This window comes from Carettochelys insculpta, chromosome 22 (assembly GCF_033958435.1).
Source record: "Carettochelys insculpta isolate YL-2023 chromosome 22, ASM3395843v1, whole genome shotgun sequence".
Taxonomy (NCBI): domain Eukaryota; kingdom Metazoa; phylum Chordata; order Testudines; family Carettochelyidae; genus Carettochelys; species Carettochelys insculpta.
In genome coordinates this window covers 7,410,333-7,425,750 of record NC_134158.1, presented here as the reverse complement: position 1 = coordinate 7,425,750, position 15,418 = coordinate 7,410,333, and the positions used below count along the sequence as shown (strand labels likewise).

General features: G+C 52.3%; 1 protein-coding gene across 1 annotated transcript; it reads right to left on the bottom strand.

The window, feature by feature from the left end:
- Nucleotides 1-1,703: 1,703 nt before the first annotated feature.
- Nucleotides 1,704-14,526, bottom strand: LOC142024933 (uncharacterized). Its single transcript, XM_075017292.1, has 4 exons — nucleotides 14,256-14,526; nucleotides 9,471-9,764; nucleotides 8,150-8,227; nucleotides 1,704-5,665 (listed from the first exon to the last, which is right to left on the bottom strand). The coding sequence occupies exons 1-4, from the start codon at nucleotides 14,365-14,367 to the stop codon at nucleotides 5,382-5,384; spliced, it is 768 nt and encodes a 255-aa protein (XP_074873393.1). The 5' UTR covers nucleotides 14,368-14,526; the 3' UTR covers nucleotides 1,704-5,381.
- Nucleotides 14,527-15,418: the final 892 nt, after the last annotated feature.

The window sequence follows — 15,418 nt, the reverse complement described above, 5'->3', positions numbered from 1 at the left end:
CGATGGATACCAGGCAGGGAACGTTCTCCCGGCACCGGTGCATGCGGCGAGCGCACCCGGCTAACGGAACGGACGTGAGCCAGGATCTAACCACTGAGAGACCACACCCCCCCGCGTGGAAAAGTTTGGGGGCCGGAGGGTGTGATGGAGTGGGGGGAGTGCATGTGTGAGTCAGGCTGGATGTCTGAGGCAAGCAGCAGCTCCCAGTGGCTAAAGATGACCCTGGGGCTACAACTGGCAGGTAACACCTCTGCCTGAACAAAGAGCAGGGAGGAGCTGAGCTGGGTTTTGAATCGGGGGCGGCAGTTAGAGGCTAGGAAAAGGGAGAGCTGGAAGGCAGCCAGCCTGAGGAGGGGGAAAGCTACACCCCAGAGGGGCACCCCTCGGGGTCTTCTCCCCAGGACGGGTTGGAAGGACTGTCTCTGGCTGCTATGCTGTTGCTTCTGTGAGAAACTGGACATCTGTTGCCTAATAAACCTGCTGTTGTACCGGCTGAGTGAGAGTCTCTCCTGCCAGCGGACGGGGTGCAGTGCAGGGGGACCCCTGAACCCCATCACAGAGGGATATGAGGTTTTGATGAAGTTGGGGAATCTCCCCCGTGCAGACCCTGGCTGATCCTTCGCCTGTCCCATACAATCAGCCACATCTATGCCTGCACCCCGTGGCCCTATGTGGAGCTCCCACCCTCATGTGCCCCTCCAGCTCTTGTCCCTGTCCCCATGTGGCTATGCATTTGTACCCAAGCTTAATGTCCCCTCCCTGCCACTAGCTCCTGAGCCCACCCCCAGTCTGTCCCCCACAGGCCCTTCCACACCAGTCTGTGACTCCTCCCCTCCCTCCCAGCAGCCCTGAGGGCCTGGCTCTGCCTCCTGTCCCGAAGCCACAGTGACCACGGCTGGAGGAAAGGCAGAACTGCAGCTTCTCCCCCACCCACCCCCCGCCACATCTATTTCCTGCTTTAAATAAATCTCTGGCCGTTAGTTCTGTGCCCGGGCAGTGGTGCAGAATTCCCCAGGAGGAGCAGCTGCTCAGCGAGTCCAGCTTTTCTGAGCATCTCCCCCCACCTTGTAACTCTGAGCCCTGCCCTTCACCAGCAACAGGCCTGAGAACAAGGAGGGGGCAGAGGCCAGGTGTGAACGCACCTGGGATTGGAAGTCACCCAAGTGGTGCTCCGGCCTCCACTGCGCTGTGGCCCCGAGTGTTCGTTTCATTCGAGGTTGGGTTCTGTTTGTTACATTGTTTGTTATTGTTACGAAACCATTAAAAGTTCGTTAGGAAGGAGAAGTCCCTGCATGTTAAATCATTCCTAGGGCTTTCCAAAGAGTATCAAAGCACAAACCTGGGATAAAATAAAGGTTGTGACCGCCAGGGTGTTCCAGTCCCCCCAGCGCCTGCACGGCTCCCCATCCATTCTCTCCTCCCTGGATTTGCAGTGGACGTACACCTGCAAATTCTCCAGCCCGACTCAGAGGAACCGTCACCCCTGAGAGCATTCCCTCAGCCGTTCCCACTTTCTACGGGGCCCCTTGCTGACCCGTCTAACTGCAGAATGTGTCTATGTGCCTCAGCCGCCCACCCCTTTATTGATCCAGATGGATCAAAAGGCATCCAAAGGGCTCCGTAGTAACTACTGAAAAAGCAATCCGAAATTCAGCTTGTTCTGAAGCGCTTACCCTCTCCCATAGAAAAGACAAAGGCAGTGCTGTACACAACGTGGTTTTTAATACTGTAGAAACATGAGATAAACATGAAAGGACCAAATGTCAGGCACTCCTGGATGTAAACACGACTTCCTATTGCTTCTGGCAGCCAGCATGGAGTCGAAGAACAATAAACACTTTAGGAATGCTACAGTTTTAGCAGGGTTGTTAAGTCTCAGGACATTACTGTCAACTCAAGCTATGGAGTCTCCTACTTAAATCCCTTGATCCTGGAGCCATGTTATTTTGAGGGTAATTTGGTTTTCATTCAATAATGTCTTGGTCTCATAGTTGCAAAGAAAAAGCTTAAAAATGCAATGCCCTAAATATTCAAAAAAAAAGAAATGTTTTAATTTTTTTAAACAAAATCATTTTTTGGGCTGGGGGGAGGGGAGTCTGAATCATGAATTCGAACACATTTGACACTGCATTTGTATGTGCACCGTAAGATTTTTCTATGCATCCAGGATTTTTTGTTTATTACAGTCACTTGTTAAGGACCACTGTTACAGGGCCTAACTGTGCTACATGTTATACAACCTAGATTTAGAAGCAGTCCTTATTCCAGAGACCGCACAGTCGACATTGGGTCTAGCACCTTACTATTCCAGTATCTCATGAGTATTTAAAATAACTCCCCTGTATCAATTACTAGTTGTGTTCCCAGCATGCAAACAGCTAGGGCTGGATTTGTCGGCAGTACGAGTTAAATTTCTCACCACTGGAAATTTATTTCTCAAGTTCATTCTATGCTTTGAGCAAGTTCAGTGTCTTCACAGTTTGTAGGTTGCCATATTACTGGTGGCAACTGAGAGGAAAAGGCACGGCAGTAAGCACCAAGTAGAATAGGAAAGCTACCCTAGATTGAGGGATGCTTCCCCTACTGCGCACCTGAGCAGGAAACGAAGCCCTTAATGACAATGGGAACCAGAAATAGAATCTATGTAACTGCTTGGAAGAACAACACTGTCTGGAATAGGACTGAAAACTTCTGATCTTTGGGCAGCACGGGGTCAGTTCCCTAATACAGCTGAGGCCTAACAAGAAAACCACCACCTATGGCAGTAACAGACATTGAAATCTGAAACCCATTGCATATTTTCCAGTTTCATGAAATCTCTTATTACAGTACCACCTGGAGACTACAAATGAGAGCCGGGCCTCTGTGCTTAGTGTTGCACAAACAGTGACAGTCCCTGCCACACAAAGCTTACATGCTAAACACACAGTGTACAACTATAGTTATACTGCACTTCACCGGACGTCTCCCCTTCATGTCATCAAGTAAAACAGGACTGATCTCAGCCACATGTGCATTTGTGGCCAATTCGTCATAAAAAGCTACATCTAAGTTGAAAAACTCATTACTGAAAAGTGCATCATATAAAAAAAACATGAAGCTGGGTCTAATTAGTAGGCTTGGAAGGACTTGATTTGTCTATAAACATCCTCTTCTCCATATCTGCACATTTCCATTGCTAATCATCACAGTTTACAAACAGGCAAACTATGAAAAATGCTGCTTGAGAACTTGTAACTTGGTACAGGAAACTCTTTCAGACTGGACAGTCTATTATCCAGAACTCTCAAATAACCAGCATTTTAACCGTAAGTAAATTTTAGTTGTTTCTTACGTACAGTAGAGTGGAAGTAAAGACAAATACAGCTAACACAGCATGGCGGGATCTACACTAGAAGCATCTGTCGACAGATTTTATTCAACACAGGAATCTCGACAGACCCTCTGTTGATAGATTGTTGCTGTACACGGCTTGCTCGGTGGACAAAGAACTGCCACAGCCTGCACTGCCGTCGGGTGACAGAAAGCAGAGTGACAGCTCCGCAAACAGGGCTGCCCACCCTGTTGATAGAAGTGTCGATAGAAGCCACCTCGGTCCACAGAAATGTCCACGCTGCCCTTCTGTCAGCAGATGCCTCACATTTTTGAGGGAGAACGCTGGAGAGGCAAATGCAGAGTCCTCTAGAGACACTGACAACAGAACACTTTGTGTGTGCGTGTAGACGCTCCCCAAGTTCTCAGCTGAAGGCCCCTTCTAGTGTAGACACAGCCTATAAATTTACCGAGTACAATATGACCAGTGTTGGTAAATGAAGTACTCTGCGTACATCTGTCGTTTTAATATCTAATCTTGTTTTTCGTTAGTGTTCAGGCATTGCTAGGGATACCTCTCCATTATCCAAAATATTTGAATATCCAGCAGCCTCCCCATCCCAGGGCTTGCGGATATGAAAAAAGTTGATTGCATATTTTGACAAACGATGTTAACAAAGTGTAATTTTTTGAATCTCAACATCTACCCTGAGGAACTAATTGTTTGACTGCCTTTGTCTGATCCTCTCATAACTTCCCACAACTGCCACAATTTAGACTGATAAAAACTGAATAAATTAATGCCACTTGTCAAAATTATAGGAAATAAAAACCAAATTCTGCTAAGCCTACTAAGTAGTCAATGACACAGCTACTTCCTTAAATGCTGTGAGAAGCATCAGCTATTTGCATAGGAAATGTTTACCAGCCATTCCAAGGACAATTGCACATGTACAGAATAAACAGGGAAAAGATCATACATGAATTCTAATTAAAATGAAAAAATAAATATAAAGTGCTTTTTGGGGCACCTTCCCCTTGCAACTTCATATTCTATTTGTTAATTCAAGCTCTTTTAACCTAGCAGTAGTAGTGGGCATCCTTCAGTCTGCATAGACTATGGATCGCACCCTTTAAAGTTTCAATTGAGGACTTCTTTTAACCTACAAAATAGCAACCAGTCATAGGCTACTACAGCAATCTGTTGACAAAAGTCACTGCTGGAAGGGTCTTCCTGACAAAACTTCTGCTGACAGAGTGCGGCCACACACACAAGCCAATTGTGAGTGCGCGCCACGCTGTCGACAGACCCGCCAGACTGCCTGGACGCTCTCTTGACAAAACAGGCCCCAAGAAACACATCCAACAGGGCTGCCCATTGCTCCGGATCCTCTGCATTCACAGAGCTTTTCTGGCCACAGAACCCGGCAGTCTTGCTCCACCGGGAGAGGCAGCAGGATGTCGGTGATTTTGTGTGTGTGTGCGCGCCACCAGTTTTAGCGCCAAAACTCACTAGTGTAGCCGTAGTCGTAGTGAATGAGCAGGGCTCAGAGGACAGGCTGCATGAATCACAGAACACTAGAACTGGAAGGGACCTCAAGAGGTCATCGAGTCCAGCCCCCTGCCCTCACAGCAGGGCCAAGCACCATCTAGATCATGGGTGTCCAACCTTTTGGCTTGCCTGGGCCGCACTGAGTGAAGAGGAATTGTCTCGGGCCGCATATAAAATATAGTTAATGTATATAAAGCACATAATACTGTTAAAAGTTTACGATCTTGTGGGGCCGCATTACTAGCTGTCCAGGGCCGCATGCAGCCCGCGGGTTGGACACGCCTGATCTAGATCATCTGTTACTTATCCAACCTGTTTTAAATATCTCCAGGGATGGAGCTTCCGGAACCTCCCTAGGCAATTTATTCCAGTGTTTAACTGCCCTGACACTTCGGAAATTGTTCCCAATGTCCATCCTAAATCCCGCTTCCTGCGGTTTAAGCTCAGGAGGAACGGGTTGATCCTCCAGGGTTCAATACTGAAGTCTGAACACTGAGGTAGTTCCTGGACACGGAGGCTAGCTGCTGGCATCGCTGAGGTGGTCTCTGCCTTCATTCCCAGTGGCACTTCTGAGGGAGCGTGTCTCTTCCTCCATTTCCAATGACACAGTAGAGCTCGGACCTGGCTGGCGGGCAGTAGCACTGGCAGAAAGGCAAAGCCTCCCCTGGAGTAATGATGAGATGGCAGGAAGCCTTTTCTTTTTATATGCCGTAATCAGTAGCACCAGCCCCAGCACCAGCACCAGTCCCAGCCCCAGCGCCAGCCCCACTATCCAGCCACCTCCATGCCGAGGCCGAGGCCCTGAAATCCAAGACAGACGGCATTAACAGAAGAGTCAGTCAAAGCCACTAGCCCAATGTTGGGGAATTTTCTGCTTCCTACAGCACACTGAGTGCCACGAGCACACACCCTGATAAGAGATTTCTGGGTTCAGACGCTCTGTGGTCCCCTGATAAAGTCTCCAGGTAGCCTGGTTTTACCAGGGCACTCCTGGTTTAATTTCACAGGGCAACCCGGCTCACACAAGGAGAACAGGGGTCCGTGCTGACCCCCACAGGTCAACTTTGCGTGTCCCTACCAGAGGTGTAAAACAAACCCCAGAAGATGGAGCCTGAGTGGGTTGATCCTCCAGGGTAGCATAGACATAGCCTAAGATACTAGACAAAACCCTGGAGGATAAAATGAACTTGCTGTCTTGGAGACCCCTGTATGACCAAGGTGTTGGGCCTGACCCTTGTAGAGTGGTATGTGCAGGCTCACAGGTGGGCAGCTGGGTGAAACTGGTATCAACCTGTTTGTGAGGAAGTCCTGCTCTGAAGAGATACCTGAGAATGGAATTTGAGGTGATATGTAGTGATGGGAAGAGATTTGGTGCAGAAGGGCCTGGCCTGTGTTGGGGTGTGGCTGCGAGTGGTCAATGGGTACAGGAGGATTACCACGCAAGGTAATACAAAAGACACTGTTTTGTGAATGGGCAGTTGCAGTTCTCCTGAGAGTGTCCTGGAGATCCTGCCCTGGAACGCATTCCTGAACAAAGCCGGTTGCTAAAGAAGGGTGCCTGAAATTGATTTGGGAGGGATCTGGGCTCCCATCCGAACCCTCGGATTATAATTCTCCGTCAACCCCTCCCTTTGAGACATCTGCTTGGCCACACCGCTGCCGAGTCACTCTGAGGCAGATTTTATCACCACATTCTGCGCACCTAAACAGGGGTGAAATGAGGGCACCTTTATGATGAATACCATTGATTCTGCAGCGTGAAGCCCATCATGGATTTAACTTTCTTAGTTGTCACGTATTCACTGGAAGGTTTTATAAACCAAGCTGGTAAAACAGCCAAGGCCGATTACACACGGCAGGACACAGTCAGCTCCGTACAACAGAGGCCAACAGCTGGGACTTCCCTGTACATAACTCCTTCACACCAAACCTGCCCTGCTCACAAGCTTTGTACAATCTTCCAGGAAGAGACAGGGTAAACAAACCCTGAGGGCCTCACAGCCATACAAACAGCAGGGCTTGGGGGTTTTAAAGAAGCTTTTCAGGCCTTTTGCCATCATAAAGCAACAATGAAAGACGACAACAAGCCCAGTGTCTACTTGGATGTTAACACCATTGGATCAGGAGCGATGGTTTTGTAACGTGAACATCGAGCCCTGAATGCAACACCCTTGACTGGTTCTTTTCAGGGATGGAAAATCCAGCTTAGTCGGTTAACCCCTGGACGTCTCACCACCCCCTGCGGCTCATCAGTGTCTCTCTCAGTCTTTCCTACTGAAACTGTTGCTCTGGGTATAAATAACTGGCCACTGAAGCAGGGAACTGTGACATGGGACTTCCTGGCTGGGAGAGACCCTCAAAGGCTACTGTCTCTGTTCTCCAGCTCTGCCCTAATGATTAATCAGTGGAACAGCTTCAACCAGAGAGACGGAAAGAAACCCCCCAGCTGCCTGTCCCACAGTGCAGTGTCTAGGGAATGCTCCTGAGAGCTGGGAGACCCCTGCTCAAAGTCCCCATCGCCACTGAGTGCAGGGAAGGGAGCGACTGAACCCGGCTCTCACACCACTGGGCTGAGCTCTCAGGGGGACACGATCCCCTGCTCTAGCCATTTGGTACGGCCGGAGCCACATCTCCAGCTCATCTTCCCAACACAGATGTTAGGGCTCAAGTTGCCTGTGCCTGGGAGAGACCCAGCTTGTGGGTGAGCAGCTGAGAGCACCCAGGTTTAGCCCCCAACCTGTGAGGGGGTGGGGCTGAGGAAACTCCTCTGGTCACTCTCTCCCATTCGCTAGCTTGGCAGGAAGGCCCAGGCCTGCTGGCTGTGGTGGGTCGAGTTCTTAGGCACCCTTCTCTCCCCATTCACAGCCAAGGGAGATGGGCTGCTCCCCTCATGCTTTGGGGCTCTGTGTTTCTCCGGGGATTTTCCAGGCAGGCGAAAATTAGAGCACAACCGCACTGGGCGTCACGTCCTCCTCTGCAGAGATGGGGCAAGGACCAAACGGTCCTTAAGCAAAAGTGCAGCTGCTTTCTCTTCTAGATGCTTCAGCACAATCTAGGTGTGACGTCTGAGTCACTGGGTGCTCTTACTCAAGTAGTTTTCCAGGGCCACACCAGCCACCTGTACTTAAGTACACCCCCAAAACAACTGCACTTCTACTCAAGTCACTTCTGGGTACCTACACCCCCTCCCCGGTCCCTGCATGGATCTAGGTCAAGGTTCCCCGCCGTGCTCCGAAGGTGCGAATAAACACATTCCCCATTTCCAGCAGGTTCTCTTCTACTCACCCTCTTCTGCAGTCCTATTGGGGGATCTCTCACTGTCCAGGAGGGACCGGGAAGTAGAAGTTGAGAGTGGTGGACGACCTGGAAGAAGACAATGGAAAAGTGATGCCAGTGGGTAGATATCAGTGCTGGGAGAGAGGCTCTCGCCCACTCAAAAACCCTTAAGTGTTCTTCAAAATACGTCCTCCTCTATCGCCTCTGCCATCGCTTCACTAGTGGTGCAGAAATGCACCACACACTCCTCTGCCTACGCAGGGGTCAGAGCAGCGGCTCTCCAGAGGGGACTCAGGGCAGGTCTACACCAGAGGAGCAAGTCAAATCAAGGTACACAATTCCAGTTCTGTTCATTTCATAGCCAGAGCCAACGTGCCTCAATTCGGGCTTCTGCGCCATCTCCGCTAAGGGAATTTGAGGGGAGCCTGCGCTCCTGGCAGCTTCCTTCACTCCGAACAGGGGCAGCATGAGTAGCACGGCTGACAGGGGTACCCCATAAGTTCGATTTACCACATCCATGCTAAATTCAACTGCAGAAGATTGGCCACAGCAGGGTGAATCTTGCCTGTATTGAAGACGTACCGCGAGTCTCTGGTACGTAGCCTCTCAGGAAGGCGGGGCAACAAACTCCATCGACACAAGCAAATTTAGCGAGTATAGCCGTGTCTGCATTGGGGGAGTTCTTAATGATTCATCTTTCTAAGCTAGCAATTATAAGGCACAAGAACGGCCTGCAGACACGCCCTTTGCGCACAGGGCCACGCCTCACCTGCGGCACTCAGGCTCGAGTGCAGTACAACTGCTGAAGAGTACAAGTATTTACTTTCCTGAAGCTCGTCAAAACTGGAGCATCAAAATAAGAGGCCAACACGGCAACTATGGCGCTTTCTCATAAGCCTGTCAAGCCCCCAGACTGATGCCGAACAAGAGAATTTGCTGGGCCGTGACATGGGAGGTCAATATTATCTAGCACATTACCAACACTTTCACTGCTGACTGGGCTCTTAGCAGACATTTAGGGGTAAATTACAGCTAAAGAACAGCCCAGAACACTGACAGCTGGGACGGGTGGGTGGAAACAAACTTTACAGGATGTCTGGAAACTTGGCCACACTCATGATAAGTGTTCGTCTGGCTAACTAACATCATGCCGGATTATGGAGGTTGCCAGCCAAGAGAGTTCTGGATTAGAGAGGTTCAGCCAGTATCTTTTATTGGCCAACTTCTGCTGAAGAAAGACCAGCTTCCAAGCTCTTCCTCAGCGCTCATGGCCCGAGACAATGAACTGGAATTAGTCAGGTTTACTCAGGCCTAGAATACAGGCACTTACCGCGTACAGCCAGACACTTGTTAGTTAGGCTATCCACCACCTTATAATTGGCTCCATTGCTTTTGCAAGCATTTGTCACATTGAGATGTCTGTTTGTCACAGACACTGGGTGGGGATCGGAGCTGCTGAGCATTTGTGATTTCTCATTCAAGATGACAGCTATCGCCTCACAACTGGCTGTTGAAGTGTTGCACTTGCAGACACAGAGCGACGTTGCAGAGATGTTAAGAGGGAAAAGCAGAGAGCCGCCATCACATCTGGATAGAGGGGTGACATCCTGACACGGGCTAAGATCTGTAAAAGAAACCAGTTTGGCTTTTGTGAAGCTGTTTAGGAGTCAGACCAGCGAATTGCCCAAGGTCACACAGCGCCTAGGGACAGAGGCTCTGACAGTGCTCCTTAGGGGAGGGGACTCTGGTTCCAGAGCTAAAGAGGTCCTCAGGGAAAGAAATCAGGAGGGGTTACAAAGAGTGATAGGAACCTGTCATGCAAAGGGTTAAACCCAAAGCGAGGGGGCTCCCTGTGGGAAGCAGCCAGGTGAGCCAACGGGAGAAAAGAGGGTTCTTTGAACTGAAGCAGGGGCCTGTTGACAGAATGAGGGTGTATGATTGAAGCAGGGAGACAGAGAAAAACCAAGACAATTGATCTTAAACAGGCTTAATCCAGCAAACATCCTGGCCACATCATAATCAGCGCATAGATATGGAAGTAGAAAGGAAAGGTTTAGACAGACACAATGAGGTTACGTTTGGTTTGGATTTGGTGTGGGACTTCTTAGGCTGGTGGACGTACTTTTCCCCTCCGGACTCTGTAACCTCTAAGCTGAATCCCAGGGAAACCACTCTGTGTGTGCCAACCTTCACTTCTTTTTCGTCTTTTTTTGTTTTTTTAAAAAAAACATCAAACAACCCTGTACGTTGCATCACCTTCCAGGCACATTTTACCTTTTGTTACTCATAATTTGATTCCTGTGTCCTACAGAAAGGGCTGTGTCTTTTCATGCTTGGGCCAAGAGAGCAACTGTCAGATTACAGCTTAATTTCTTCTCTTTATTTCCAAGTCTCTCCTAAGGGAGGGGTGAAGCCTGGGGGTTACCCACAGGGAGATATCCAAGTAGTTCCTCCCTGGTTTTAAGGTGGGGGCTCTGTCATTTGGGGGCATCGGTGATTACCTCCCAGCCTCAGGGAATCTGTGACCGCGGGGTGTTTAAGAGGACCCTCTCCAGCCGCAGTATTTAATACGCTTCCTGTTCACCACAGTGCTGCGTGGTGAGGAGCTGCAGGCAGGGAGCGCCCTCTGCCTGCTCTGCGTATGCACCCCACCACACTCCTGCAAGGTACGGCTAAGGTTTTTGCGTCCCCCGCCCCCCAGCCCTTTCTGCACTCGGAGTATCAGAGGGGGGCTCGGCCCTGACAGAACCCGTGGCAGGGCTCAAACGGGTCTTTGGCATAACCCGGGGTAACACCGTAGACCACAAAGGGCGAGGGGTTCAGCGGGACGGGCCTGCCCAAGCGCAAAGAATCATAGAAGAGTAGGACTGGAAGGGACCTAGAGAGGCCATCGAGTCCAGCCCCCTGCCCTTATGGCAGGACCAAGCACTTTCTAGACCATCCCTGAAAGCCATCTATCTAACCTCTTCTTAAGTAGCTCCAGTGATGGAGATTCTACCACCTCCCTTGGCAATTCGTTCCAGTGTTTGATCACCCTGACAGTTAGGAACTTTTTCCTAATGTCCAACCTGAACCTCCCCTGCTGCAATTTCAGTCCATTGCCTCTTGTTCTATCCTCAGAGGCAAGGAAGAACAAGTTCCCTTCCTCTGCCTTATGACACCCTTTTAGATACCTGAAAACCGCTATCATGTCCTCCCTCGATCTTCTCTTTTCCAAACTAAACAAGCCCAATTCTTTCAGCCTTTCTTCATAGGTCATGTTCTCTAGACCTTTGATCATTCTCGTCACTCTCCTCTGGACCCTCTCCAATTTCTCCACATCCTTTCTGAACTGTGGTGCCCAGAACTGGACACAATACTCCAGCTGAGGCCTAACCAGCGCAGAGGAGAGCGGCAGAATGACTTCTCGTGTCTTGTTCACAACACACCTGTTAATGCATCCCAGAATCATGCTTGCCTTTTTCGCAACAGCATCACACTGTTGACTCATATTTAGCTTGTGGTCCACGATCACCCCTAGATCCCTTTCTGCTGTACTCATTCCAAGGCAGTCCTTTCCCATTCTGTATGTGTGACACTGATTGTTTCTTCCTAAGTGGAGCACTTTGCATTTGCAAAGTTGTGTTACAACCATGAAGTTGTTAACAAAGCTAGAAAGTGAACTAAACGCAGCACATAAACCAAATCAGCGGGAGAAGCAGGAAAGCCGCTCGGAAGCAGTAGACACAGTGTGACGAAGTGGGGGAGTGTGAGGATTTTATTCCCCTGGTGAGGCTGCGCTTCCTTAAGCATCCCTGGGCACAGCATTAGAGCGCAGTGCATGGTTTCCCAAACTGGGGTGTGTGTGAAGAAATTCCAGGGGGGCACGAGGCAGTCCCCTCCTCCTGCCCCCGTCATCCCGCCACCTGAAGAAAGAGCTCTCAGCCCCTGCCATTTTATGCGGACAACTCAACACAGCCATCATAAAAAGTAGGCAGCCGGCGAAGACCCACATGGAGCCAGCTGCCTCTGGCAAAGGGGAGTGTTGGCTGGGGAAGGGAGGGGAAGGAAGAGAAGGGTGGGGTTAGATGAGGGCTGGGACTGCCTGGCTTTGGGGGAGGGGAGAGGCTTGGGCAGTGGGGCTCAGGCGGCCGGACCCAGCATTGCAGGGCTCGCACGGCTCAGGCTGGCGGGTGGCTGGCTGGCTGGCTGGCCACGGCTGCACGGGACTTGGTCAGCTTGGACAGGTGGCTCCGGCAGCACAGGGCTCAGGCAGGCAGGCAGCTGGCACAGACAGCTCTAGCAGCTGGCACGGGGCTCAGGCAGCTGGGGTGCACCAGACACCCGCAAGGGGCCAAGAAAAAACATTTGTGCTTATTTTTAATTTCAAATATTTTTACATCACGATTTTGTGTTTATTTTAAATTACGAATTGAATTTTTGGTTAAAGGGGGTTGGATGATGGTAAAGAAGAGGTGTGGGGGGCGTGATGCCGAAAAGTTTAGGAACCACTGAGTGGTAATGGGATGTCTCAGGGTGATGACATTTGCCACCAGGTGGTACCTTTGCTGCCTGGGAAACAGGACAAAACAGGGAGTTGGGGCCCGGTTGGTTGGAATTTGAACTGGGGAGTTGGGAAGCAGCCAGTGTCCTCTAGCTGGAGAGGGAGGAAGGAGGCCAGGGCACCAATTCAGGGATCCCCCTCTGGGCCCCTCTCCCCAAAACAGATTGTACTGACGGCTTCTGCTTCCTGTGCTGGTAAATCTGTTCTCAGCTGTGCCCCTGTTGCCTGTTAACCCTTCTGCTCTCCCTGCTGAGAGAGTCACATCTGCATGTGACGGAGTGCAGGGTCAGGGGATCCCCCCACTCCTTGTCACACTGCAGTGGCGCCATCCAGAGCTGCAGGCAGGTGAGAAGGAACAGAGGCCGTGGCAGGTCCAGGCCCCTCTACAGACCCTTTCTGGGGGCACACGGTGCTGCAATGAGCAGGCACGGTGCTCCAGAACACCCCTACAAACGTACACTCAAAGGAGACACTCAGATTACTTCCTGGGGAGGCCTCTAATCATGGAACAAAGTGCAGGGCCAAGTCCGTTGTTCAGCTTCTGGATGCACTTACTACACTGGGCCCCGCAGGCAAAAGAGATGAGGCAACATCTACCCCGAGAATCCTGCTGGGGCTCAGCTGTGAGCCTGGTGCCTGTATTGCCTCCTTCTTAAGGTGGCCCAGTGGCAGTTCGTGCCCGGTGTGCAACGCTGGCCCAATGACACACCGAGAGCGGAAGAAGGATCTTTATTTGGCATGCCAAGTAAGGTGCAGGGGGATCTCTCCTCAAAGCCTGCACACCTTGCAACCAGAAGTGAGCAATACTTACACCTCTCTCCTCCTTTGTTCACCCCCCCGCCCCCGAACAAACCAGGGGAGAGTTTCTCATACTCCCTTTATCCACTCCCCCAGCTCAAACTGAATCCCTACTGCTCATATAGCAGCAACGAAGGGTCCTGTGGCACCTTACAGACTAACAGAAAAGTTTAGAGCATGAGCGTTCGTGAGTTAACTCACTTCTTCAGATGCCGTTAAGAACTGAGTTAACTCACGAAATCTCAGGCTCTAAACTTTTCCGTTAGTCTATAAGGTGCCACAGGACCCTTCGTTGCTGCTACAGATCCAGACTAACACGGCTCCCCCTCCGACGCTGCTCATATGACATTCCGCTCTGGTAATTCCCTATTAATCAGGAGGTAAAGTACCAATAGATTATTAACGGAATGTAAGTTACAGGGCGGTAGAGTTATCCAGTCGTATAGAACATGAACAGGATTTCAGTAACAAAACAATGCTGAATTTCATGAGACGATTAAGGAGGGTGCACTAACAATGCTAAATACAATACTGAACCTCACGGGAGCATCAGTAACCGCTCGCTCACAAACCAGCGCTTCTATATATAGATATATATATATACATCGAATACAACAACGTTTCCCCTGCGATGCCCCCTTCCCTTAACACCCCTGCAGCCCCCGCCCGGCCCCCCGGGGATTCACAGGTCTCTGACACACCCTCCCCACATCCCACCCGCGGGACGCCTCCTCTCCCCCGGGCCCCACCAGCCCAGGCGCGGGAGGCACTCACCGCACTCCCGCAGGCGGCAGCCGGCCCGGCGGGAGCAGAGCAGGACCAGGAGCAGGAGCAGGCAGGCGAAGAGCGGGTGTGACGAAAGACAGCGGGACCGGAGACGGGACATGCGGACCCCGGGAACGCGCCGCGGCGCTGCCGCCGAGGATCTGTCGCTCGGGGACCGACGCTGGACACGGCCCCCGGCGCGAGTCGGCAACGCACAGGGCGGCTGCGGGGGAGACGCTGCAGCCCAGCGGAACTCGCGTCGGGGATCTTCCTTGGGGGGGGGGGGGCCTGGGCCGGGCGCTTCCCGTCCTCTGCGGGGGCGCGGGTGGGGCCTCGGTGGGAGAAGGCCCGGCCCGGCCCGGAGCGGGGGAGGGGGAGGGGGAGGGGGAGAACGGAAATCCGGGAGCGGAGGTGTAAGGTCGCAGGGATGGAGCGGGGGCGGGGGGGCGCTCGGAGGCGGGGAGAGGACGGTGGCCGGGAGGGGACACGCCAGGTCGGACGCTCCCGGCTGGCGCGAGCAGCTGAGATTCGCGTCCACGTTCCCGGCAGACCCCGCTGCGCCGGTGAGGGAGGGGCCGGGAAGTGACTCCGCCCCGCCCACGCCGGAGACGCCCCATCCCCCTACGCCGCCGCCCCCCCAGCAGTGACTGTGGGGAGAGGGGGGCAGGAGCCATCCGTGGGGCGGGGGGTCCCAGCTCCCAGACCCTCCCCCCCAGCAGTGACTGTGGGGAGAGGGGGGCAGGAGCCATCCGTGGGGTGGGGGGTCCCAGCTCCCAGACCCCCCCCCAGCAGTGACTGTGGGGAGAGGGGGGCAGGAGCCATCCGTGGGGTGGGGGGTCCCAGCTCCCAGACCCCCCCCCCCAGCAGTGACTGTGGGGAGAAGGGGGCAGGAGCCATCCGTGGGGTGGGGGGTCCCAGCTCCCAGACCCCCCCCCAGCAGTGATGTGGGGAGAGGGGGGCAGGAGCCATCCGTGGGGCGGGGGGGTCCCAGCTCCCAGACCCCCCCCCAGCAGTGACTGTGGGGAGAAGGGGACAGGAGCTATCCGTGGGGCGGGGGGGTCCCAGCTCCCAGACCCTCCCCCCCAGCAATGACTGTGGGGAGAAGGGGGCAGGAGCTATCCATGGGGTGGGGGATCCCAGCTCCCAGACCCCCCCCCAGCAATGACTGTGGG

Excerpts from the sequence above, each read along its gene's own strand:
- LOC142024933 (XM_075017292.1), bottom strand. The coding sequence starts at position 14,367 with ATGTCCCGTCTCCGGTCCCGCTGTCTTTCGTCACACCCGCTCTTCGCC. Across the intron at positions 8,228-9,470 it reads CAAGTGTCTGGCTGTACGCG|GTCGTCCACCACTCTCAACT; the intron begins GTAAGTGCCTGT and ends GTCTTCTTCCAG. Across the intron at positions 5,666-8,149 it reads CAATAGGACTGCAGAAGAGG|GGCCTCGGCCTCGGCATGGA; the intron begins GTGAGTAGAAGA and ends CTTGGATTTCAG.